The sequence below is a fragment of the Salvia hispanica genome, chromosome 1 (assembly GCF_029641045.1).
Source record: "Salvia hispanica isolate PSC_SH4W2 chromosome 1, Shi_PSC_v1, whole genome shotgun sequence".
NCBI lineage: Eukaryota > Viridiplantae > Streptophyta > Magnoliopsida > Lamiales > Lamiaceae > Salvia > Salvia hispanica.
Window position 1 is genome coordinate 66,989,008 of NC_142692.1, and position 27,358 is coordinate 67,016,365.

A 27,358-nucleotide genomic window follows, 5' to 3' on the forward strand; every position below is an offset into this window, starting at 1 on the left:
AATCGAATTGAGTCCAACTAAAAGAAGTGAGGGGAGAAATATTGTTGGGTTGATACCAATGAATCTAGTGGTCTAATTTCTCTATCCCACAAACTCCCAATCCGTTTCCGGCTTTTATTTTTCACTAGTAACATATTACTTTTGTTTTCTTTAATTATAATTTTATATGCAATTATTTTTAGTAATTATTGTCATTTTATCCAGGGATGTCAATCGGGCTAATCTGTTTGGGTTCGAGCCAGCCCACTCAGATCGTCGGGCTATTTGGGTACGGGCCATTCGGATTATGGATTTTTCGGGTCATAAATTTTCAACCCTAACCCTAACCCGTCGGGTTTTGGGCTAACCCATCGGGCTATTCGGGCCTAAAAGCTTTCGAAAATAATTTCCTGTATCAAAATTTTCTTCTATAAAATGATTTTAAATTTTAGATACTTTTTTCTTTTTAGTTTATAATCATATAAAATCTTCAAATTTTCATAGTTTTCTTCAATAATACTTGAAAAGAAGCCTTTCATCTCGATCAACTACAATATAAATTAAAGTTTGTGTTCGTATCATTATTATGGCATTGTTCGTAACTAATTCTTTATGAAAATTAAAAATCATATCTTACATGAATCATTATTAAAATGATAAATATATTAAGATTTTGATGAGTTAGTTCTTCATTTTGTCTTGATTGGCTTTGGTGGTGGTAAGACACTAGTGACAGATGATAGGACGGTGCAATAATGAGTTGAGATAGAACTTGAAAGCTAATATTGTGGGATCGAGTGGAAAAGTGTAGAATGAAGATTGAGTGTAGAATGAAGATTGAATAAGACTAATGATGGTGTAGAATGAAGATTGAGGATTCAAAAATATAAAAAACCCCTAAAACTTAATATTTTATAATTAAAGCTCACAACCCATCGGCCCGACCCGCAACCCGTTCAACCCGCCAACCCATTCGGGCCAACCCGTTTAGCCCGTTTTGTATTCGGGTAATAAAATTACAGCCCTAACCCGCTCATATTACCAGGTTGTTTGGCCGATCCACGGGTTTCTGGTGGGACATCCCTAATTTTATCATATAAAAATTAATCATTAGAGGTGATATATTCAAGATAAGAATGTATTTTAAATTTAAATTTGAAATAATAAATTAGAAAAAAAACGAAAGGATACTTGATCTCATTCACTGATCCATGAAGGCTGAGCCATAGGTCTACCCTCTAATATTTTTACTCAATAAACCAAAAAACAAAAAAGCAATAAAGACTTTTCGATAAGTTCCCTCATCCCAATAAATTATCTGAACTATATCTTCGCTAAATAACTAAATAAATATATATAGAATTAAAAAAACTTAAAATTATTTATGCTGTTTACTTCCTCACCTCCAAACATTTTCTCTGCCTCAAAATTAAAACTTTTATTTCGATAAATTCCATTTCCGGCTGTCTCTCTCTCTCTCACAGCTAGCTACTGAAATCGGGAAGAAAATAAGCGGCGCCGTGCTGCCGTAGGAAGCCTTACCGGAATTCTCTCACTATGGCGATGCGGGACCTGGTGAGCGGTGGCGCCGCCTGCGCGGTGCCGGGGTCGTCTTCTTCATCTAACCCCCTCGGAGCTCTCGCCAACGCCCTTATTGGTTCATCCTCCAAAACCCAGGTTCTCCAATCAATAATCTTCTTTTTTTCGCTTCAATTTGCCGTTTCTAATGATTGTATGGCTCAATACTTTGGCTTTCTCTATTGGATTGGTAGCAGTTTTTTTTAATTTCATGTTTTCGCGCAAGTAGGGGAAGCACGATTCTCATGTTAAGATTAATTGATCGAGCAATAGAGCATTTCTTTTCGAGCAATTGCTGCATAGCTCGGTGTGGGTTAGCTGGCACGTGCTATTGTAGAAGATCATGTTATGATTAGGGCGGAGAGTGCAAATTGGGGCTGTAGTACTTGGGGTTTTATGTGTTGAGACAAGCCTCTGTTAACTGTTGAGGGATTAGACTGATTAAGGGGAGTATGATCATTGTATTATTTTGATCTCACTTATCCAGAAAAAAATGGGGCAGGAACACTTAGTATATTAGTAGGCTACGGATAGGAGATTCAGACAAAAATGGATGTGGAGTTACCTAATATTGGGTGCTCACTAGAGTTCATATGCATATGTCTCATGCATAATAGCTCACGGGAGCTCTCTTTATCATCAAGCAGGAAAGGCTTCAAGAGATACCGACTGCAACAGCTACTGCATCAGATGGCAATTTGCATGCAGGGATGGGAGAACCCTTTAATGCTGCGCTTCCGGGGGCTGAGCTTGAATATATGCCTCCTAATGCGCAGGTTGGTATTACTTTTTCTTTTTCTTACTGATTGCTGGTGGGATCTATTGGATAAATTTCATTATGTGCTATATTTTCAGGGTTCAGAATTCCTTCGAGGCTTTCACTCAATGGATCAAAATAGGTTTTCAGATGCTTGGGATGACATTCAGAGGCCTCAGATTCCTCATTTTCAGGGAAGGACTGGACCAACCAACTTGCCTTTAGAGCATGCTCGGCTTCAACAAGATTTTGATGGTAATTTTTTTTTTTATCATTATTTTGATTAAATCTTTTCTCTTCAAGTTGTGTTTTGTTTTGACCCTTGTCTTCTTTATGCGGGTAAATTACATGCTACTTAATGAACAAAGCTGATTCCTTCTAACACCATTTATCAAATTTAATCAATTTTTAAGCACTATCTAACATATGCAAGGAGAGCATGAGCCCTTCATGTTGTTCACTTACAAGTTACTTCCTGATATGGGCCTCATATATGCTAGCTTCCCTTATGCATCCAGCCGCTTCACTAATGTCAACATACAAGTAGAGAAGTTCAGATTAGAACTCTGGAATGGAATATGCAGTGGATGAAAATATATGAAAGCCAAATGTGAAAATTCAAGAACGCATGAGTTACCCCCAATCAAATAGGGAAGATATATGTAACCACAAAGGAACCTAAGAAAAAAACGAAATTCTTTTGTATGCATTGTTTAACATCCAGTAATGTAAGGAGTTATGAATTAAGTAAAAAAAAATGGGGCAGGAACTGTCAAATGTGTAGCATTTCAGTTACTTCTGCCTTCTGCCCAGGGTGGAATTGGTGTTTTGACTGTACGTTTTCTGTTGCAAATGAACTGAATTGTGGAAAACAGCCATTTAATTTGGCTTTGGTAAATCCGGACTGACTTGATGAGATACGTTTGCATATTGCAATCTACTATTTTTTGGCTCTAATACGATAATTCAGTGATTGACTGGGACTCTGTGACTTCTCTGAGCAGCAGTTAGACTTAGACCAAGCCATTCAGCACAGTGGTCTGGTTGTTGTATTACACAACTGAGGGGATAGCTAGAGTGGTGGCATGGGTGTTCTGATATGAGTTGTTGGTGTAAATAATCACGTGAAATTTTGAAACTTCAGTCTCGATAGGTTGAAGAGTTTCAGTAAAGTGGAGGTGGTAGCAAACAAAGTTCCAGTTTACACATGGTGTCATGGTTTTGGTTGAGTTGGTAAAACGTCATATGAAGTTCTCTCTTAGGGTGAAATATTGGTGGGAAATGGGGTCTTAAACTGCAATGTTGAGTGAAACCTTGTTTCTCTTTGAGTTTAATGTATGATGCCCAACAGAGAGTGTTTTTTTACTTGATCAAAGATATTTTTCTCTTTTCAACTAAGTCGCTCTCACATGTAGGTTCATACTGCCTGCCAGTCTAAAGCATTATGAAGTGACTTATGTATTCTTAACCATCTATTTTATTTTGTCGATTGCAGGGCCACCTCAAAAAGTTTTGTCCAATTTTTTGCACTCATTTCTTCACAGCGGACATGGTAGCATACCTTTCCGTCCGGCTTCACTTCCTGTTTTAGGACTGTCTGAAGGTGACAAGCAATGCATACGTGATCGTAGCAGTATTATGGCTCGTCATCTTTTTGCAGACAAGAGTGAAGAGTTTATTCATACACAGGTAGTTGTATAAAAATGGAGTGTGTGCAAGTGTACTGCTGTCTATCCTTTATAAACATGAATCTTCTTACAAAGTAATTATTGTATTAACATGGGATTTTGGTATCCTACTTCTAAACATAGCAAATATGCTCTGCATCGGTCATAGGAAATCTTCTAAAGTATATGCTAATGTGTATTTTTAGCCATGATAAGATTATCCTTCTTATGGTTCTTTTAGTAGTGCCTAAATTTTGAGTGTGTAACCTTACAGTTCATTGCTCCTATTTTGATGGTATCTGGCATTGCATTTTCAGATAATTTGGATTAACCATCATTTCAGGTTAATGCACTGCTGTCATCTTTAGACATTGATAATGATATCCGAGCCAGAGGCCCAATACCTGGGAGATTTCCGGAGCTAGAGGAATATTGGACCGAGTCACAACATATGAAACCTTTGTCTGGTGGTGCAGATGGATGGGCCTCTGAATTTTCACAACAGCTAGTGCCTCATGACAATCCAAATATGTGGGCTCAGTCATTTGAAAGACAACATGGTGCAAATGGTTGGGCATCTGAATTTGAGCATGTAAGGAATTATCTCTTCTTGTATTACCATCATCGAGTATGTTATTTGCTCTAGCTGATTTTCAGCATTTTACTTGGTGGTTATTTGCGACTAAGTCAGCTCTGCCTTAATACTTCAAAAAAAGAAAACCATGGGAAGACTGAGTGTTACAATATATCCAGTTTCAACATTCATGTCTGGACAAATATTTTTTTGCTTGCTAAATATAGAAATTAGGATTTCAAGTGTGGTGTCTAATGCATCAGTTTTTTTCTGTTCAACTTGGTGAAACATATTCTTACTAGTTTTTAATTTTATATCGCTGAAGGAACACTTATATGTAAAACTTGAATCAAAGCCCCTGGATGGTGTAACTACCATAATGTATGTTCTGAAGAACAATAAACGTCTAGTAGTTTTGAGCTTATCTTACTCAACTTTTTATTAGTGCCGAACTGGCTATAGTGACTGCCATTTCTTACTCTGACACTCTTTACTAAGACTTTGAGGGAGAATCTCTGCCCTCCACTTATCTGGTGGATTTTTTAAGGGGTATTTGCTGCATTTTTCATTTGGAAAGTAACAATACTTGTAAAGTCTCCATTAATACAGTATCTCCTTTTGCACTTGCTTTTCTTGGAAGAGAGCAGGGTTCATATTGATGCTGATGAATATGCTTATTTGATTTTCCTTGCTACTTTCAGGAGCACTTGCAACTTGCTTCAGTTGATCAAATGAGAGCTACTGGTGTCCCTAACCTTGCTGCCATGGAGCAGACTCGCATGTTAGCTCATACGCTTGCTCAAAATAATGACCCAAAGTTTCAGGTTGCATTCCATCGTTAATATGTTCATGCTGTAAATACTTCTTTATACACTTCTTCAAAAGTAAAAGCAGCTCCATATGAGAAATGACAACAATCAAGTTACTGATCTAACTTGTAAGAGAAATATATATGACTGAATACTAAGCTATGATGGATTAAGGGGGTTCAATTGCAAGTTCAACGTATGACAAGACAAGTCTAGTCGAGTATACATCTGCATACATGCATGTCCTTAATTATTCAGTTTTCTTGCATCACAAGTTTTTCCTGATTTTCTTTTCTGTACTGATTTGGACGTATAGAATTCGAAGTTCCTCCAGTTTGTATCAAAGATGAGCCGTGGTGAAATCACTATTGAGGACAATCAATTCAAGCCTGCTGGAATCTCTGCACCTGGAGATTGGGCTGCAGAATATGAACAGCAGCACAGTGGGGGCAGATCCTGGGCTGACCAGTTTTCTAATGAACAGGCAAGTTCAGACTTTCCTAAAGACACCATGAACCCATGCTTATGGCAAAAGGCAAAAATGTTCAGGAGTTTTACTAGCATGCTTAGAACATTCCTGCTTCATTTCCTTGTACTGATAAGTGATGACATTCTCCAGTCAGCTAAAATCTTTTCTGATCTTATGATTCTTACCATTCAGCTTTCTCATGGACTGCATGGCTGGGCAAATGAGTTTGCTACTGAACGTGGGCAACAAGGATCAACAGAAGATGAGTGGGCGAATGAATTTTCCAAGCTAAATGTCAATGACTGGTCTGATGAATTTGAGCGCCAGGTTACTGATGGAGTGCTTGGCGATTCTTCTGGTGATAATTGGGCCAATGCTTATGACGAGTAAGTCCACCATAAACAATTTGGGGGATGTTAAATTTTTTATTTTCATTTCTGTTACTTGTTTGATGCACACTCTTTTACCTTTGTTTTGTCTTGGTCTGTCCGCACATATATATCAATGATTATCGCCATTATATCTCAATACAAAAGTGAACTTGTTAACATATTTTTCCTTTTAATGCACCAGTTTTTGCCTCAGTAGGAACCTCCCTTTGTAGATTATAGTTGCATTTAATTTGATTCTTCTAAACCAATTATCCATGTAAACTAACTTGTAAAATGACTTCCAACTCTCTTCTTTTATAGGTATGAGATCTTTATACTCTGCATATATACAGAATAATTATGTTTGAATGAACTTGGAAATGTGCTTGTTTTTGCAATCTGCACTGTTTCCCGTGTCTTGTTCTTTGTGTGGAAATTGTGGTATCAAATTCACCCATGGACAGGAATGCGTTGCAGGGCATGATTTACCTTTGTTGGTTGTCATTGTGCGTTAGTAGGAAATAAAAATACTTGCAACCATGAACAATGAGTGTCGTGTTATCTCATTGCCAGCATGTTCTTGTATGTAATTGTTTTCTTTTTTAATAGCATGTCATGTATGAGGACTTGTGTCAGCTTTGATATAAGAATTTCTATTATAGTTATGCGTATTAAGTTTATTGGATATAAATCTGGTTCAACCTGCAGTTATCTTAATGAGCAAACAGCACTAAAGCAGAAATCGGATGCGTCAAGAGGGGTATACGTGTTCTCTGATTTAAATCCTTATGTTGGCCGACCTAATCCTTTGAAGGAAGGCCAGGAACTTTTCCGTAAGGGGCTTTTAAGTGAAGCTGTTCTTGCTTTGGAGGCTGAGGTTCTGAAGAACCCAGATAATGCTGAGGGTTGGAGATTACTTGGTATAGCTCATGCAGAGAATGATGATGATCAGCAGGTTGATATATTGGATTTGCTACCTCTGTTTTCCCTTCGCTGGACAGTACATAAATTTGTGCTGCTTGGAATTCTTGTTGTATATTTTCATGATTTTACCACTAGATATTCGTGAAATTAATGAGAAATATCCTTACGTTAAACAGTTAAAATTTATGAGGAAGCTATTCTGAAATCCACAAATAACTAAAACTCTGATAGTGTAATCTCTAATTGCATTGTTTTCCTCCATTTATTATCACTAAGACAATTCACCTTATTTCAGGCAATTGCAGCCATGATGCGCGCACATGAGGTTGATCCAACAAATTTGGAAGTTCTTCTTGCTCTTGGTGTGAGTCATACAAATGGTTAGTAGCTAAAGCTTTGAAGTTTAAAATAGAGGTCACAGCTTCTCCTTTGTTTGTTTGGGATTGTTAATCGTGATTTTCATACTGTGGTCACAGAGGTCATTATAGATCTCTCATATTCTACAATCTTATCTTCTTATGATTCTATAGGACTTTATGCTCACACTATGTTTTCTCCAACATATATTGTGTGTCCTAGCAATAATTAATGTGGATTAATGAATTTCACTTTTGTTCATAAAACTTCCAGAGCTGGAGCAGGCAGCTGCACTAAAGTACCTGTATAGTTGGCTACGTCATCATCCTAGATATAGCACCATAGCCCCTCCAGATCAGCCCGAGAATTTGTATTATGCTGATGTAAGTGTCTACCTGGACTGGAACATGCACAAACTATGATACATGTTCACGGTGCATCCTTAGTTGCCTATATTTGTTATATATATCTTCAGAGTAAGATTCATTCTGATGGTTTGCTTGTGGATGTATAGGTGGCTAGGTTATTTAATGATGCAGCTAAACTCTCTCCTGAAGATGCTGATGTACATATAGTTCTTGGGGTGCTCTACAACTTATCTAGAGAATATGACAAAGCCATTGAAGCTTTTCAGACATCTTTGAAACTCAAACCACGAGATTATTCACTCTGGAATAAGCTTGGTGCAACACAAGCTAATAGTGTTCAGAGTGCTGATGCAATTCTAGCTTATCAACAGGTGATAATTTATTACCTGTAACTTGGTGATTGATGGCATTCATAACCTGGATGTGGCTGTAATATAGCATATGGAAGTAAATATACATAAAGCTTAAAATTGTAGCCTGTGCTTGACATCCACTACCACTAGACTGGATCACATGATATAGAGTTCTCTAAGGCGGAAGTGATCAATAAAATTTGAAAATAGCATTTAATACTCCATTTGTCCCAATAAATAGGAAACATTTGGTTTTCGGCACGAGATTTTATGTAGTGTTGTTTTGTGAGTTAATGAAAAGAGAGTAAAGTAAGAGAGAGAGAAAAGTAGAGATGTTGTTGATTTCATTTTAGGAAACGTTTTATTTTTAATTGAACAGAGGGAGTATATTTTATTGCAGCAATTATTTAGCTTAAGTGCTTGTATGTATGTCTCAATTGTAATAATCTTTCACGTGTCCTATCCTCATGAAATAATCTTGCGAAACGCTTCTTTAATTAGATGTTTTAATATTTTTATACTTGTTGGCTTTCAGGCTCTAAATCTAAAGCCTAATTATGTCCGCGCATGGGCAAACATGGGAATCAGTTATGCCAACCAGGTAATGGTTAAGCTTCACTTATTACATTGCTCGTAGTTTACAGTAAAGAAATATTGGTTGGAGAGTTAATGTCTATGGCTGTCAGCGGTAATAGCTGAATAAGATGCACACAGTTGAAACTGAAAACTCTGATGCTTCTCTAAACAATATAAATGTATTTGATCACAAGTTCTGATGAGCAGAATCATACAGTATGAAAATAATACTTGATGATGAGTTCTGATCTGCAAAATCATTAAGTATATGCTTCATTCTTTCTTTTTGGATTTTCATGCATACATCCATTTAAACTTGTCTAGTTGTCATGTATATGAATTTCCAGAGTATAAATAATATTTGAAACTTGATTTGCTTGCAATATAATTTCTCAGGGTATGTATGAGGACTCTATCCGTTACTATGTTCGAGCACTGGCAATGAACCCAAAGGCAGATAATGCCTGGCAATATTTGAGAATATCACTGAGGTAAGCAGCTTATACATAATTCTATTAGTTAATCCCTAAGAATATAAACTTTACACACTACACTTTTCAGCTGTGCATCGCGGAATGACATGTTTGAAGCCTGCGACTCAAGGAATCTCGACATCCTGCAAAAAGAATTTCCCATGATATAAATTTGATCCATAAGCAGTGACAACTTCAGATTCACCTTTCCCCTGTAGATTTCCATCACCTTGCTCGCTCGCTTGCTCGATCCATAACCAAATCTCTCTCTCTACAGGAATGGAAGATCAACCAATGAGTTGGTTTTCAAGTAAAACTGCTGGGGCAAATTAGTATGGTTCAGGATACTACAGTTTTCATGAAACCTGATCATATTTGTATCATTATAGTTGATTATTTGCAATAAATATATACAAAAAGGCTCATCAATTCAAAAAGGATATGCTATTAATTTGTACTACTAGTAAATGTATCAAAGTCTCAAAGTGAACAAGTTGTTGGCATTGGGTTTGATAATTGCAATGTTTTCCCCTTTGTAGGACTGAACATTTTCGAGGGTGTACTTAATTTTAGGTTTGAGATGAATCTAATGCACGATCTCACAAGATAGAGATTCTATTCTAGTTTATCTCTCCAAATCATTTGAGTAGGACAAGGCTGTGATGGTACCAATTAATACAAGTGAGAGTGCTCCTTTATTCAATTTAAATTATACTCTAGGCTATAGACTTCCAACCTTTGCTTTCGAGATGTCATGCCCTATACACCACTCCCACTTCTCCCTATGACCTATCCATAGCTACATATCTTCATTATTTTCACTTGAAATTATCAAGTTAAAATTAGTTTGAATTATGTATGAGACATTAAATTTGGAGCGATGACCATAAATATAGTGTATCAAAATCCATAAATATGTAAAATGATAGTATTATTATTAGCAGGTTTTAGTAGAAATTAAAGAGAATCAATTGAGACTGGTTGAGGGGGGTGTCGATTCTACCCCACAATCATCACACTTGTCTCTTTTACATTTATATTGTTTAAATTTTCTCCCATAAATTTTAATTTTAATTTCTTATATTTTTTTTGGCAAATTCTCTCACTGTGTAATTGGATGATATTTCTCGACCAACTTAGATATAAAATCACTGAAGTCAATATTTTTAAGATTTAATCAGTGATTTGATCATACCTAATTTTTATTTAAAATTTAGTTTTTATCGTAGCCCATCCCTATGTAATAGTTGGATAAAAAATAAATGCAATATTAACAATAAAAAGGGGTATCTCCTGTTGTATAATGTGTAGATTTTACTATTGGTGAGTAAACCATTGAAGATGCCCTTTAAAGACTACAACAAATAGATACTTATGATCCTTCTACTGTTAATGCTTTTCAACAAGAAGAAGAAATTACCTGGAGTATTTTTTTTTCTCCTGACAACTAAAACATTTACAATGTTCATGTCTTCTAAGAAAAAAATCCAAGTGAATAGCTATATTGCAAAATATTAGTAGCTAGATAAATTTATGAAACTAATGCTGAACTGTTAATTAAATGCAACCAAGTCCAAAAAAAATTCCAAGTGAATCTTGCTTGTGCAATATAATTAAAAAAGTAAACTATACTATAAAAATAAGTAAGTGCATTCTGATGCATATAACGACTAAAAAATAACAAAGATACCTAATTTTTCGTAAAAAAGTATGATATGAACCTGACAACAGAGGAAATATAATGATATTATTTGAAACAAGTACAATAATCGAAGGAAACAAATCTTCCTGCAACTGGACCACATTTATATTAAAAATAAATCATAGAATTCATAGGTTTGATTTTAATATTTTTCTATATTTGCTCATCTTATTATACTTGTATGTTATTTTGTACACTTAGGTTGGAGTATAAAATTTTAGTTTCAATATGACCTAAAATCGCTGGTTATAATAAATTGGAGTTTAAAACAATAATGATAAAACTATAAATAACAAGATGACAAATCATGTCACGTCAATGTAGAATAAGAGGAAATTACAGTTTTTTAATGAAAAGACAGGTGGGCATTTAAATAACTAATTAAATAGAAAAATACTCCCTCCGTCCCCGGTTAATTGTCACTTTTTTCCATTTCAGTTCGTCCCTCAATAATTGTCAGACTCATAGGTACTTTATTTTTACCATAAATGATAAGGATGTCCTACATTCCACTAACTCACTTCACTCACATTTTATTATAAAATCAATAGTATAAAAAGTGAGTCACACATTCCACTATAACATTTTCAACCAACTATTTTTTACATTTCTTAAAACTCATGATCGGTTAAAGAGTGACAATTAATTAGGGAGGGACGGAGGGAGTAATTAACTTGAACTTGCATAAATTTATAGCGGTAAAGCAAATGGAAAGGAATAAAGTGTAATAATAGTTGACAGATGAATTAGGAAGAAGTTTTACTATTGATTGAGCACAATGATTGATGTAAGTTGCTGTATGATTGAAACATTTTGTGATGGGGATAAATAATCAGAGGTATATCATGATTTTCCTTGTTTTTCTAGGTATTTCTTCAAGAAAAATAAAGGTTGTATAAATGAAATTAGGTTGCTTCTTTCTCTTTCTTTCACTTTGGATCTATCATTTCCACCTAGTCAATTGAATGATTGATTTTATGTGTCTTTATATAGATACACATGCACACACATTTATTTTCCTCAAAAGAGAAAAGGATCACTATATGCAATGGAAATGTCACATTGTTGAATCATTTTCAATCCAATCAGCTGCTTAAATGTAAAAATTATATACCTAATGGCGTTTCTCTTTGTCAAAAAGTGGATTTTTTTAAGTAAACGAGGAATAAATGGAAGAAGAATAAATAGAGATGATAAAATACAAAAAAAAGAATAAATTAGGAATATTGTTTGCAATTGACTAGACACCACAAGACAATGAGCCCTTGCTATCAAATTTTTACTTTCCAAACCCTATGAATATATACACAAACATATAAGAATATGATAGTGATAAAATGCAAACTTACAAACTCAAAACTCCTCGCCACAACTTCAACACAGTTTCAATACAATATCAACACAGTGTAAAATTTCAAGATTTTAATGTCAACACAGTATCAATACTATATCAACACAGCATCGACTACCGTTGAAATTCTGTTGACATTTTTTTGTTGATGTTTTTTTGTAATCCGTTGACATTTTTCAATGGTCCAGATCATAATTTTGAGTTTGTACAATATTTAGAGTTTTCATTTGATCACGTCCATATAAGAATAAGAATAAGTACAAAATATTAAGGATGTTTAGTGGAGTACTAATATTTAGAGAAAAAATTATAGGAGACCTTAACGTCAACTGAAAGAGTAAGATTAGACCTAACAACTTGAATTAATTTATAAAAAGGCCATATACAAAAGTAAAGAGACCTTTTGAAGGTCGTTTAATTTTATAACCAAAGAAATGCTTCTCGAATAAAACAATGTTTGATACAAAATCTTAGTACAACAAATTGTTAGGTTTTTTTCTTCTTTCTTTCTGGCAGGCATTTAAATTTGGGGACGCGATTTATGCCTTTGCTGTCTCCCTCAAACCACGCACAACACACACTCATTTCCAACAATCCAAAATGTTAAATATATTTCTATGTCGTCTATACATATATATACATATTACATAGTCAACTTGACGTCTTTGAGAATTGTCCATCGACTTAATTTACAAAAAATAAATCAAGATAGGATCAAAGATGCCCATTACACAATTTAATATAATTGATTAGGAATATCCTTCTGAAAAGTAGTATTCAATTATCACAATCTCCCTTTTCTTTACCGACCATTTTTATAATATTTTGATATGTGCATTACTTTAATCTTTCCATCTTCTCTAAATGGACTAATTGGACTACTAACCCTACTTGATATGTCGTTCTTCGTACACAATGAATTTATTAATTCAATAAAGTGGTGAATACATAATAAATATATTTTTCACAATATATGAATGGAATATAATTACACAACACTATTAGTTTATTATGGCATATAATGAATTGATAAAATATTAATTAATGTGAAAATAATTAAAACCTTTTTGGAACTTGAAGAGCTAGGGCCTTTTTACATATACAAGCTTATGTCATGTTTTATACTCAACAGAGAAACTACATAATTAACCATAAGTTATTCAATTGAAAATTTCAAAAGTTAAAAGTGATTTTATTTTTGTGGCACTATGCGCCACTATCATATATCAAGAGAATTATTGTGCAATTTGGAGGGATGTGATAACCAATAAATTTAGTTTAGCAAAAAATTCTTAATAAGTTGACCTAAAAAAAATACTCCACTCACTTTACATTAATAAGGTTATTGGAAGTTTGGAACTATGAGGAAAGACTAAATGAAAAATTGTGAAAATAGATCTGTTAAAAAAACTTATGGATTTGAGAAGTTTTCTCTTAGATTCCTCGAATTTGACATGTGGAAATAGATTAAAGTTTGACATGGTTAGTCGTAAAAGTGACAAAAATCTAATAAATGTGGAGTAAAACAAGATAGATTCCACCAGTGTTTGGTATCATCATCTCATCTCATGTGCTTTGGACTTTTATTTTGTACACAAAATAATAACAATAAATACAGAGATAAGCATTGAATGGAAGAAATGGTGTGGCACAATTTCAGAGACAGAATAGAGGAAACATGGATCTCGGATTTCACACTTTTTGCTACAAATTTTGCTCAAGATTCTTTCCTATAACGACTCTTCCAATCTCAAACAACATCCAATCTCTTTTTCTGCCAATGACAAATTAAAGGTTTCTTGTTGATCAACAAATTACTACTAGCTCCTACTACAATTTTAATTTATAAGTAGTAGTACTACTTTCTTTTAGAATTACATGAATTTTATTTTATGATAGCATGATAATACAAGCTTATATTGTAGTAAATTTGGATAACTTTACACTAACTATTACATTTAAATGTTTTGTGGGATCATAACTTGATTGTCGAGTTGCTATTGGTTCGATATATAACAATAGAAATTGTAAAAAAAGAGACTATTAAAATAGCAATGCATAAAAAAAAGGTTCAAAATGGGATACATGATAAATAATTTTAGTTTAAAGAAAGACAAGTTTACAATATCTTTTGTTTTTAGTTGGACAAGTTTAAAATATCTTTTCACAAACGTAACAAAACGAGTAAAAGCAGGTATAGAGACATTTATTTGGAAATTATCCGAGTACTGTCACGAAAAATAATTTTGAAAGTCTCTTTACGAAAAAGGGGAGATTCTTTTTCTTGTTCTTCATTATTGTCTTCTTTTCAGAGTAGATATTGAATTAATATCTATCGTCACAGATCACGAGCTCTCTATCACCACTTTCTATTTATACTTTTTCTTTCTTATTGCTTCTAAGTTCTAAAATACTATATATATCGAGATTTACTATATAAAATGTATTCAACATGTTTGCAATATTTCTTACTATCCCCTTTTTATTGCTGAAACGAAGCCTCTTTAAGGTTAATTCAAACATTATTACATTTGGACTTTGGACGTGTATATATGACCGTATACCTATAGCCACCACCTTAATTAAATTAAACAGTACTCCTATATAAACTCTTCTAGCAAAAGTTGAATTTATAACTACGATTTCATCATTCCATTTTAAAAAACCCTAAGTCGGTCGTCTTTTGTTAAAACCCTGAGCTGCTCTGATGAGTGTATGTATAGTAATATCCTTTATTTGACTAATTAAAAACTGAAAAATATTAAAGGGATATGTATTGATTTTTAAAGGGATATATATTGATTTTGGTCAATTCTAGTATTTTCCACAAACTTTACATTTTGTACGTTATTTTCACGATAGATTAATCGTCATCCGAGTGGCGTACATGACTTTTTTATCCTACTTGCCATAAACTTTAAAAGTGGTTTAAAATTACACAGGCGTTTCATAGTTGCTCATATAGAACAAGTTTTCGCCGAAAACATCTTGTACGGGTCTAGTTGGGAAATACACATAGAATGTACAATTTGTATATGTTGTTTTAAAAATACTAGAACTAGGTCAAATTTCATGGTTTTAGGGATCTATATCCCTTAATTTAATAAGTAATGTCAAGTTTTTACATAATTTCCTCCAAATGATCCTGCGACCCTTTGTCCCGGCCATTGTAGCACGTGTGTCGCCCAGGGCATAAGGGGCATGATGACTTGACGTCATCCTCACCTTCCTCTGGCTTATCATCGGCAGTCTGTTTAGGGTTCCAAATTCAACGATGGCAACTAAACACGAGGGTTGCGCTTACTTATAATCTCGAGTATACGGACCAGTACAAGAATCAAAGACGGGAATCTCATGAAACCATACATATTAGAGAAAGTACCAATCAAGATATCTGATGAGTCATTTTCTAGAAATAGAAATAATATTCTCTTTACTTTATCTTTCTTATACGGAGTAGTGTTTTATTTTCTTTTCACTTAACATATAGTAGTAAAACAATAATACTAGTACTAAATAAAATCACATGACAACAAAAAAAGTTGCGTATTTTCTTTGAGAAGAAGAGACTATTAATTAACAGAGGCAACATGAATCCAGAAATTATAATTAGAAAAAGTGAGTAACGAATAATGTGATGGAGGGGGTAACGTTCCATTTATAATTGCATGCGTGCGGTGTCAGACAATTGTATAATCCCAAAGACTAAAAATACTTATAAAAAAGAAAAGAGTGAAGAGAAGAAAAAAAGTAAATATTGTTGATGGTTGCGTGGGCTTCACCAAATACTACTGATAACCATCTTATCACTGTCACCCCACCCTACTATTACTTGCACACAATACAAATCTACTTCTACATTACTTTCACACACACATACATCATCATCATCATGCCCATTCCACTGAATATCAAGATTTCAGGATCTTTGTTTTGCTTCTTGTGGAGCTGAATACCACACTGAATTTTGTGCTCATCCCTACTCACTTAGGGCAAACCCTCATTACTCACTTCAATTTGCTTACTATTTGGATTTCACCTGCTTCTTGTCAGATTCTTTAATTTCTCCATCAACCATTCTATATATATATGCAAATGTTTGGATGGTTGAATAGCTATAACAAACAACAAGTATGGACAAACACAAAATTATAAGTGGTGTAGTGGTCCATTGCTATACACCATCAGACACAAGAGAGATCCCTTTGCCAACTTGTAGGAGAGATGAGACACAAGCTTGTCAAAATTTATGTGTATTTTGTCAAATTTCATGCTTTTGCTCTCAGGGGACAAAACGCACAAATTAGGGCTACAAATTAATTAACCATAGACACAGGAATTTTAGGGATACCCCAAACAACCAATTTCCATTACTACTACTTTTCATTCATATAAGTACAAATAAAAGCAGTTGAGCTTTTTTTAGAATTAATTAATGGCCACCACAACAAACGCCCCTTCCACAAAGATAATGGTAATTAATCAAGATCCGAATCTTTGATGATCAAAAGTATGGTAGTAATTAAAAATTAAATACACCCCAAATAGCACTAGTATATATATATAAGAATAAAAATATTTGAGCAGTCCAAGAAAACCTGATTGAAGAAGAAGAAATTAGGTTTGTGTTAGCTCCCTCCCTTCGATCATCATCAAAATTAGGGTTAGGGTTTTCTCCCGAATTTTAGCGCCAAGACGAGACCGAAAAGAGGGGCTGATTCTGCCATCCCAAGAAGAAGGAATTGCTGAGGATGTGCAGCTGGTATCCCTCCGAGGGGTAGTGGAGGCGGAGGAGCAGCTTCGCCTGCGACAGCGCGAAGGGGCTCAGCGCCACGTTCCCGAACCCCGCACTTCTGAGTACCATCTCCCACGACCGGAACCGCTCGTGCCGCTCCCGCCGCTCGTCGCCCTCCGCCGCCACGATGTCGCTGATCTCGCGGCCGAACCAGACCTGCTCCACCGCGAGCCGCTCGCGGCTCGCGGGGGGCAGCGTGGCCTCGAGCGAGTCGAACACGGCGGCGTAGTGGTCCAGCGCCTCCGCGAACCGCTGCTGGAACACCGGGTGGTTGTGGTCGGCCTCTCTCTCGGCGACCGCCACGATCCGCGGGGACATCGACCTGATGCGGTGGAGGAAGAGGTGGAGGCGGTCGCGGTCGCCGAGGAGGCGGTGGAGGAAGTGGACGCAGTTGACCGCGAGCGCCTCGTGCGGGAGGATCGCCACCGAGGAGGTCGCCGAGATCGATTCGTCAGTGGATTGAACGATCAGCGGGTGGAACTGGAAGCGGAGCCCTAGCGAGTGCGCGAATTTCGCGAGGCGATCGCCGGTGCGCCGCAGGATCTCGAGATCGGCGCCGGTGCCGGTGATCCGGAGCGTCGGCGGCGGGAACCGCTCCGCCACCGCCTGCATCAGCGGCGGCCACTGGACCCCGTGCATGATGTCGAAGTCGAGGATGTGGATCGCCGCCTGCCCCTCGATCGCCTCGAGGATCGCCTGATTCGCCGTCAATTGGCTGAATCTGATGAACGGAGTGATCTGGTTGAGGGAAAGAAACGACGATTGGACCACCGCGTCGTCGGCGGCGCCGCCGCCGACCCCGGCGGCGCCACCGCCGGAGAAGCGGCTGAGGCGGAGGGTTAGGGCTTTGGTGAACTGGTGGACGAGCCGCTCGGTGGCGTCGCCGTAGGGGGAGGAGTTTGATAGGAGGATGGCGATGAGGCGGTGGGCGGCCGAGAGGTCGGAGCGGGAGATGAGCTCGGCGCAGCTGATGAGGAGCTGGCGCATGTGGATGGGCGGCGGGGGGATCTGGTGGTGGCGGCGGCGGCGGTGCTCCTCCTCTTCATGGGAGGATGATGATGATCCAAATGAGCCTAGCATGATGGCTATATGATTAAATCACCAATCACACACTGACAAGTAAGCAAAACCCTAGTGAGAGAGCATGAATAGAGGAAGAATCAAGTAGAGTTTGATTGGAGAAATTAATTTGGGAAAGTGGAATAGGAGGGGGTGGTGGAGAGGACAATGTTGTTTAGCATTTTTTGTGGATTGGATTGGGATTGGATTGGATTGGAGAGGAGTTATTGAACATAGATGAATGAAGTGATGAAATTGAAATGAAGATGGTTATAACTGGAGACTAGGGAGCTAGCAAACAGTAGAGACAATGCAATGCATATACTTATATTGGAGAGAGAGAGGGAGAGAATAAAGAAATGGTGGTGTAGGGTTGGGTTGGGTTGTGTGTGAAATTTTAACACACACACATACACACACAGAGACACACAGTATTAGTGATTGAGAGGAAACAAGAGTTGCCGACATACAATACCAAATGTCTGATTCAACAGATGAAAAAGAGAATATTTGCCAATATTATCGTATTTTTCATGGCTTAATTATCATGCATTTTCGGCTTATTTTGTAATCCTCTCTTTCACGTACCTCTACGTTTTTTTCATAAACATGTGGGAATTGCTATATAAATGTATATTCTTTTGTTTGTGTCTCTCTTGATTCCACTCTCAGTCTGTTCAATGAAATACTATTTCTATCTTAATCGGTATATATTGATTTAATCATTAGGATTACATATGCCCAAAATATGTATACATACCTTTGTACTCCTATTGTTTTTCAATATTTGACAATCTTTCTTTCTCCTACCTTAGTAGAAACGCAAACACTAATTCATAGAACAATAAATCGAGAAAAATGTCAATCTTAATTCATAGAACCAATATAATGTTATATAAGCTTCACACACTACACATTTGGGGTTGGATTTTGCCCAATTTACCAAAGAATCCACTGAAGATGCGGCTGCACTGCTATCTCTCATGCATGGTCAAATTCTCGAACAGTCATTTTTGTTCATAGAATTCATCTCTAGATGAGTTATCTACCCTATCAAACATGGCATAAGTGTTCAAATGCACGAATCCGGCATTCGGGTTCTGGCTTTGGTTGCGGTGGTGTGTTCCATGGTTCTTCATTTCGGAAAAAAAGAAGATATAAAAAGGGTAACACTAGTATGTATTGTGATTGGTTGAACACATCAGTATGTCTAGACCACTGAATTTACATTATTCGTCGAATTTGCAAAGTGTAGTTGATTAACTCCCCTCAACTTCAAGTCAAAACATTTTGTCCTTTTGACCTGGGATTGTAAGTTATCTGTAGTTTTTTCACTCACCGAAAGCTATAAATTGGCAACATATGGAAGGCTGGAAATTTATTACATGTTCGGATGGAGAAAGTAGTGAACCAAAATGACTATTTTTGGTATCTTCTTTTTTCTTTTTCCTCTTAAATGGGCCTATTAATTTTTTTCCATAATTCCTAGCAAATAGCTGCTTTTAGACGAAGCAAAGATGCTACGGAAAATAGTGGTTTTGTAATTATTTAAGGGGGTCAAACATTACTTATGGAGGTCATGAACAAGTCTATAAGAGATCAAGCTAAAGATCAAAAAAATCAAGACAAAATGGTCAAATAAATCTATTGCCAATCATGCTACTGAATATTCTCCCGACCTTTCTTATGTTTATTTTCTTGCTTCTAACATTCGATACAAAGCCGTCAAATTAACATTTCATTTGGTTTCGGCGTTGAGATGACAAATACTCCTATTTGTGAGAATTAAGAATGACAAATAAATACCAAAAATTTTCATTTATGTTATTTTGATCTTTAATTTTTGAAAATTTTCTTAGTTTCCTTATATATGTCATTTTTCAAATCCTCGAAATTTCCTCATATATATATATATATTTTTGCTCCACTTAAATAGAATTCCTGGCTCAGTCATTGTCGGTACATCTGCGTTCTTAGTATTGTGTCGATTTGCTATTGTCATTGTTCTTGACGAACTTGCACACCAATTTTTGGCTTGAGCATTTTTCATTCATTTAAAAGAATGAGTGACTCATTTAGAGAGGGTGAGAAGTAAAAGGAGGGAATGTTTAGTAGATGCATGATGATGATTTTGCATATTAATCCTAAATTGTTGTGATTATATAGGGAGTGTGAGTTGGGGGGTATGTGACCCACATCTGCAGAAACTACACGCAAAGCCTTAAATATGTCGAAAGCTACATGCTACGCTCTACAAAACACATGAATCGCCCTCCACTTTGTCTTTAGACTGACAACCCTAATTTTTTTCCATGTTTGTCTATTTATATTGGATTCTCATTTCACTTCACCCACGTGCATCCCCCACCTACTATTACCCTCCAACTCTTTCATTTCTCACAACCACTTAATCAACTAATTAAATCTACTAGCTAGTTGGATTATGAGATCACCATATGTAATCATGTATTCAATGAGGGTGCACTACAAGAATTGATGAAACAAACTAATTAAGCAAAATAGAATTGGGAATTTAGGATATATATACAATAGAATATCGTTTTCAACAAATCTATGTGATCAAATTTTGTATAACCAAAAACTAGTTTATTTGAAAAAAATAGGTTTATTTATGCATTTAATTAAAGTATATGGATGCATATATAGTACATGGAAAGTGCATAATATTGTGGTCATATATTTATAATTTGTGTATAATTTTTTTATTCTTTTAGAACCATAAATGTAATTAGTGCATACTTTTATTCAAATTTAAAAAAAAAAACAGGAAGGAAATTCAAATATAAAAATAAAAAATAAGGTTAAAGGCTAATAAGTCTTTTTAACTTGTCTACTAACTATATTTATTATTTTAATATATAATTAATACATCAAATTATTAATATAGCCTTATTTTGGTTGTACAAAATTTGATTGTTTATCATCACTCGTTCGTTTTCTACTTAACTTTTGTGTTTTCAACGCCACAATGTTAGTGAATTGGAAAAATGAGATATCGATCACAATCCATGAATTGGTCAACAACCTATCCTTAATGCTTTACTTATACTACTATCTTTTTGGATTCCCCTTTACGAATATACTCATATATACCCTCCTCTCTCTCTCTCTCTCTCATAATATTGTGTGTGTGTGGGTGTGTGTATTCCTCCATTTGTGAGGTTTTGGGGTAAAAAAGTTACTAACATCAATGACTTAGGTATATTTGAAGACTGCACAAACAGTGCTTTATTTTATATGAGGAAAGAATTTCTAAATTAATATGCAGTTTAATTTGGTGAAGAGTCACTTTAATCAGCCGTCAAAAGAAGTTTGGTCAAATTGAGGAGTTTGATCGATATCAAGGTGTAGTGTTTCAACTAATTAGAGAACAATGGTGTAAATTCTATCGGATAATATCTGTAACTATTTTCCTAGTTTTAGTTATAATATTGAGTGATTAATGGAAAAAAAAAATCAATTTACACACACAACTAAAAGGCTTGAGCATATATAGATGATATGATTAGACCAGCAACTATGGCTTGAATAAGTTCCAATCGCAAGAAATAGTATTGCATGTGGAAACTGTAGTGTGGATTTGATAGTAGTAAGTAAAAACCACCAACAAAAATCCAAGATGACTGGTTGACAAAAATCCTCATTCTCTTCATTCAAATCAATAAACATACCTTTCAGAAAAAGTGGACAAAAAATATAAAAATATTACTGTAATTTAGGGTCATCCTACCTTACTTTTGATATTGACTCTGCCCATGTTCCATTAATTAACTTAGTTGTTTTTAGTCCACCAAATGTCACTATATATTAATCTGATCAAACTCCTATATGCAAGATAAAATTGTTCATGTAGACTCTAGTTAAGGGGAATATTTAAAACCCACCAAACTAGAGAAGAGGATGATAAATTAATTAAAACAGCTAAGGATAACTTAAAACAAGATACAATAATTTCCTTTTCCCCTTTCCCTTATTCCATTTCCTTGTTTTCTGTTAGCCTTTAATCCCTTGGGTTTTTTTCCCTTGGAGTATTTCCCTTTTTTCTTCTATTTGTAGCTATTACAAATAGTTATAAAGAAAACTTTCTTTTCTTTTCTTGAATTGAATATTTACTTTAGATATATTTAAAGAAAAATAACTCAATGTATTAATTTTCCTGGCAATGCAATTTTTTATAATGTACATAGGTCATCAGTAAATTAGTTAGAGGAAACTAAATAATACTATATGTACTGATAAGGTTATAGGAGTAATACTTAATGATACCAATTGCTCAAAAATTATTATTGTTACATTACTTATAAGGATGTTAATTGGGCCAACTTGATTGTATGTTATTTTTATCAGATTTTGAGCACTTAGAAGATCAACATGCATTCCACTTGAAGTTGATGCCATAAAATTTCCAATAACCTATATAGGGTACCACTTTAATTTGAGAACAGTTGGAATAAATATGGAGTAATTGTTAGGGAGATTCAATATACAGAACAGAAAAATGGATAATCTATCTGAAAGTCGTGATAAATCACTTTCAGATCAAATCAATTTCGGTGGTTCTACCAAACTATTTGATCTGATAAAATTCAGAGAAATCAGAAATATCATATGTATATTCGAGATTGTATTGAACCAGAAGAATCGATCAGATTTTGAAGAAGACAAACCAGTGCAGCTGCTGATGAAACAGTGCATCCGTTGGGAAAATAACCGAAAATAACTAATTTTCAAAAGGTTTTCGAAATTGCAAATTAGTCCTTTGACTTTCCGAAATTACATTTTCGGATGAATTTCTTATACAACTCCACCCCAACCAGGGGCTCTACCCCTTGGACCCCGCTACCCGGGGGGCTGCCCCTGGACCCCCGTTCATCTTACATCATAATGAATTCAAATAAGCGTGCACTCCGCACCTCCAGACTTATATGATGTCTCATTACGACAATATTGATCAATCAAGTTAATCCAATTACACTAAAATATCCAACAGTAATACCATCACATATTTTGTACGATTAAGTGAAGTTCAAAATTATGCTCATCTTCAAATTAGAATCCATGTTAGCATTTGGAATATTGACTTGCTCCATCCCCCTCTCTCTATCTTCTTCTTCTCTCTCTCTCTCTGTGATTGTGGGGTGCAACAAATGCATGGAGAGGAAAGGGAAGCAACCTGGCTTTATTGTACAATTAGGAGTGCAAAAATTGAAAAGCTGATCCAATTCACGTGTAGTTAGTGATTTGACATATTTACAAATTTTTCACTATGTTTATTCACCCTTTGAAACCCTTCTCCTCCACCCTACCCCACTTTCAACTTGTCTTCTCAACTATGTTCTATATATAGCTTTTTTTTTGTATTTTTAGTTCCAAAATAAAGACTATATATATTTTGGGAACATGATTATTTACTTATAAGTTTCCACTTTCATGTATTGCTTTGTTGTAATTATTTTGAGACCTTCCATTAATTGATGATCAGTCAGTTAAATTAGCAAGGAAATGGTATTATCCGGATTATAATATAAAAAATGGATGAGTGAGAGGAGTTGAGATATGTCACAAATAAGTTAAATGAAATAATTTAAATGTCAAAAGTTGTCAAGAAAGTTTGTTGGAATAATAAATGTGTAAATTCGTCATCAGATTCCAATTGAATGACTTACAAGTTTGTTTGGATAATCCATCCAAAATTATTAACTATCAATGTTTTCTTCTCCAGCTTCCATTTACTAGAAATTATTTTGTCGTCCACACCATTATTTGTGTCCAAAATGTCTGCTGTCCCATTTAATGTACGGTCCTCATCCCATTTCAAATAATTCAATTTTTCAAAAGCAAGAGTTTTAATTAATTCCTTATTCCTTATTCATCTCCATTCATTCTAATACTATTAATTTCTTGAATTTTAATGAATTTATTTAGCTAAAATGGAAGTGTTTGGCTCTAACACAATTTTAATGATGGGATTTTTTTAAGGCGTTACAAAGAAGCAAAATGAAAAGTATCTAAAAATATATAGAGTTTTGAGACATAGGCAGAGTAAGAAGATACAAAATTCTCAAGCCAAAAGTTGCCTATTTCATAACCATTTTCTCCAACTCGTGCTTCTTCTATCAAAGGGCAAGAACCTGGGCAGACTAAGAAGGCTATTAACTCGGGTTATGCCTTCGAGCGCCGACCATTCTTCGTCCTCTGCAGTCGAGAGGCACTCGGCCAGGCTCCTCCTCGACTGCCCAACACCCTTGTCGGTTCGCTTCTCCTCCACTTCCTCCACCATGGGGACTATCTCGCTCGACTCTTTTCTCGCGGGACTATCGAGGTCCTGTTCGGAGGGAGCCTTGGATGTTTCTTCTTCTTCTACTGGAGCCTTGCTTTCCTTTTCAGCGAGAGATGACGCGTCGTTTTGGGGTTTGAGCTCGTTTGTTGGAGGCATGTGTTCCAGGAACAAACATACGGCAGCACAGTCGTCGTTCTTTGATGTTGGATACTTGAGCCTCCACGCTCTGGTGGCACAGTCCACGAGGGCTCTGGCGGCTGTTCCACGCCCGGGAGCTGAGGCAACGATGTCCACGGCTTCCTTATTGGAAAGAACATCCCACACCTATATGAATGTTAATTTAAGGCAGGTTAATCAGAAAGAATTTTAGGAGAATGTGAGCAAATTTATCTGAAAGAGATGAAGATGATGGAGAATAATACCCCATCAGTTGCAAGGATGACGAACTCGTCTCTCTCTGTGATGTGGTGGTGATATACGTCCGGTATGGAGATTAAACCAAAGTCCTTGAGACAGAAATCACCGAACGCTCTGGCCATGGCCAAGCCAGGTGAATCGCTATTGGGTAGCCACACACGTGCTACTTCCGGTTCATCTTGCAAAGCAAAAACTCTTCCTTTGCATTTCTGGATCCTTGCAGCTTCTCCTGAAAATCAAGAAACCATTGAGCTACACCACCTATTGGCTTAACAAGAGAGCGCGGGGAAGGATGAGGGTTCAAAAAAGCTTTTGAGTATCCACAGTAAGTCTTGTTGCATTCAAAGTAGCAGAGATTCTATATAGCACTATAGAAATATATATAGCATTTGAGAGTGAGATAGGCATACTTGGAAGATTAGGTTTCAAGTCGACGGTTAATTGTACAGCTGCCAAAACATTGTCCCTATCCCGGGTTGCAAGTACTGCTCTGGAGTCGCCAACATTCCCAATTATAAGATCAAGATCCTGGAAGTTCGTTAATCACAAGTCGTTAGATCCATCAAGTATCTACAAATGCAGATAAACACAATGGCACTGATCCAATAATGCAAATGAAACAGCTAGCAATCATTTCAGATCAAATAGGACTCGAAAAATCCACAAAAGAAGTTATCAATCTCTACAAGAGAATTCAGAGTACCCAAAAGCCAGCTTGCAAATGACGAAGCTGAATACATGTGTGTAAAATGTAAAGAGATTGATAACACAATAAAACATTGCATCTGCTAAGCAAAAAATCACAAATATTTGAATACGAATAATGAGGAAATTTCAGGCTATACGATAGACCTTAGCTAACAAGCTAAATGTAATGAATTCCACCTAAAATTATGGCATCAATTGATAAATTTTCTTAGAAACTACTCTTACAGACTAACTATCATGTAAAAAGGGGGAAAGATACCTGTTTTATCAAGGCCACGGTAGTTGTACCGCTACAAAAGCAGTCGATAGAAGGGTGCAACTTGAGTTCCTTATCCATCAGCTTGAAAGCCTTTAGAATTGAATTCTTGAGTGGAATATGCATCTCAGGCACTCTCTCAACCTCCTCTGCTTCCACTGATTCGCATCCATCCTCATCCATGAAGTCATCGAATCGCTTCATTCCTTCAAACCCCACATTCTCCTGCACATGATTCTGCTCATCTTCACCCTTACTTTCCCACTGAGAACGCAGCAGAACCGGAAGAGCATCCCGCACTCTCCTAGCCACCATGTGACCATAAGGGCCATGGCCATCAAAAACTCCACAGAAAGTCGCCCTCGAATCCTCTCCCGTGCAGAAATTCTACCATACAAACAACCCAAGCAAGTCATAAACTGACCCCAAAATAGACAATAACAACAACAAAACCATTATCTCTCACTCCTTCACAGCCCCAATGCTATTCTATAATTTCTCCCTCACAATTCACAACTAAACTACAAAATTATGAATTTTGAATAGCCCCAATTCCTTGCTACACCAAACACATTACATCAGCCAACAAATTTCAACACAAAGCTTGAATCGATTCAAGAAAAACTGACCTCCCAAACAATCATGGCGTCTTGATTAGTCCCTTTCTTTCCCTGCTGAGTGTACAAGCTAGCGATGCGGCTTGCCCCATTCGAGAAGAGCCGCCCCGGGATTTGATGCAACGCCCGCTCCTCCGCTACCACGGCGGCGGTGGCGGCGCCGCCGCCGCCGCTCAATTTACTGATAAAGGTGGAGAAATCGCCGGAGCTGCTCTTCTTCAGGCGGGAATCCGTCTTCTCGTCGCCGGTTTCCCACCCCGTGCTCCGCTTTCCACGGGCCGACGAATAGCAAATACCCATTTAATAATAACTCCAAACCCCCAAATAAAGATTCAATTTTTAGCCCAAAATTGTCAGCCCAGCTAAGAGATTCCCCCAATTGATCAAAGTAGAAACATAATCAAGAAGAATTGGTAATGGGGGGAAAGAACAGTGGTTGGAATAGGGATTTACGGAGGAGAGAGAGAGAGAGAGAGAGAAAAGGCAGGATTCAGGTGAGTGAAGGTGCAAGTAGGTGTAGATTTTATGACTTTTTGTTACCAATCTTTTACTGCTAATTAACAGAAAAAAAAATGATATAGTTGAAGATAAAAATAATTGCTTAGGATTCTGAGGTTTGAAATCTTGAAAGTTGAAACTGGAGAAGTCTAATTGTGAGCTGTACTGTTGCAATCAAGGGTGGACGGATGTCAACGTCGCCTCTTTCTTTTTTTAATGGGATAATTAATGTTAAAAGGACCAAATTTTGATTATTTTATATTTTTCAAATTTGAATGATGTTTTCCCCTAATAAAATGTTCAACTATATAAATTGCACAATGTTTTATTGGATTAAGGTTGATTTGCAAATATCTGAATTTAATTTGTTAGATAAAAGCAGAAAAATCAAAATTTCAT

At 36.2% G+C, this 27,358-nt stretch overlaps 3 protein-coding genes across 3 annotated transcripts; 1 reads left to right on the top strand and 2 right to left on the bottom strand.

Annotated features, from left to right (window-relative positions):
* The first annotated feature begins 1,383 nt into the window (after nucleotides 1-1,383).
* PEX5 (peroxin 5) lies at nucleotides 1,384-9,803 on the top strand. Its single transcript, XM_048124656.2, has 15 exons — nucleotides 1,384-1,656; nucleotides 2,205-2,333; nucleotides 2,413-2,569; nucleotides 3,810-4,003; nucleotides 4,325-4,573; nucleotides 5,257-5,379; nucleotides 5,681-5,848; nucleotides 6,026-6,219; nucleotides 6,913-7,159; nucleotides 7,424-7,508; nucleotides 7,759-7,868; nucleotides 8,000-8,224; nucleotides 8,742-8,807; nucleotides 9,179-9,273; nucleotides 9,344-9,803. Exons 1-15 carry the CDS (start codon nucleotides 1,537-1,539, stop codon nucleotides 9,423-9,425), a joined length of 2,244 nt encoding a protein of 747 aa, XP_047980613.2. The 5' UTR covers nucleotides 1,384-1,536; the 3' UTR covers nucleotides 9,426-9,803.
* A 6,943-nt stretch (nucleotides 9,804-16,746) lies between these two features.
* LAS (GRAS family transcription factor) lies at nucleotides 16,747-18,506 on the bottom strand. The gene has a single exon (XM_048122284.2). The coding sequence runs from the start codon at nucleotides 18,181-18,183 to the stop codon at nucleotides 16,993-16,995; it is 1,191 nt and encodes a 396-aa protein (XP_047978241.1). The 5' UTR covers nucleotides 18,184-18,506; the 3' UTR covers nucleotides 16,747-16,992.
* A 5,666-nt stretch (nucleotides 18,507-24,172) lies between these two features.
* On the bottom strand, nucleotides 24,173-27,036 carry LOC125217641 (putative protein phosphatase 2C 6). The gene is made up of 5 exons (XM_089056598.1): nucleotides 26,474-27,036; nucleotides 25,848-26,231; nucleotides 25,291-25,408; nucleotides 24,886-25,109; nucleotides 24,173-24,787 (listed from the first exon to the last, which is right to left on the bottom strand). The coding sequence occupies exons 1-5, from the start codon at nucleotides 26,759-26,761 to the stop codon at nucleotides 24,266-24,268; spliced, it is 1,536 nt and encodes a 511-aa protein (XP_088912724.1). The 5' UTR covers nucleotides 26,762-27,036; the 3' UTR covers nucleotides 24,173-24,265.
* Between the last annotated feature and the right edge of the window lie 322 nt (nucleotides 27,037-27,358).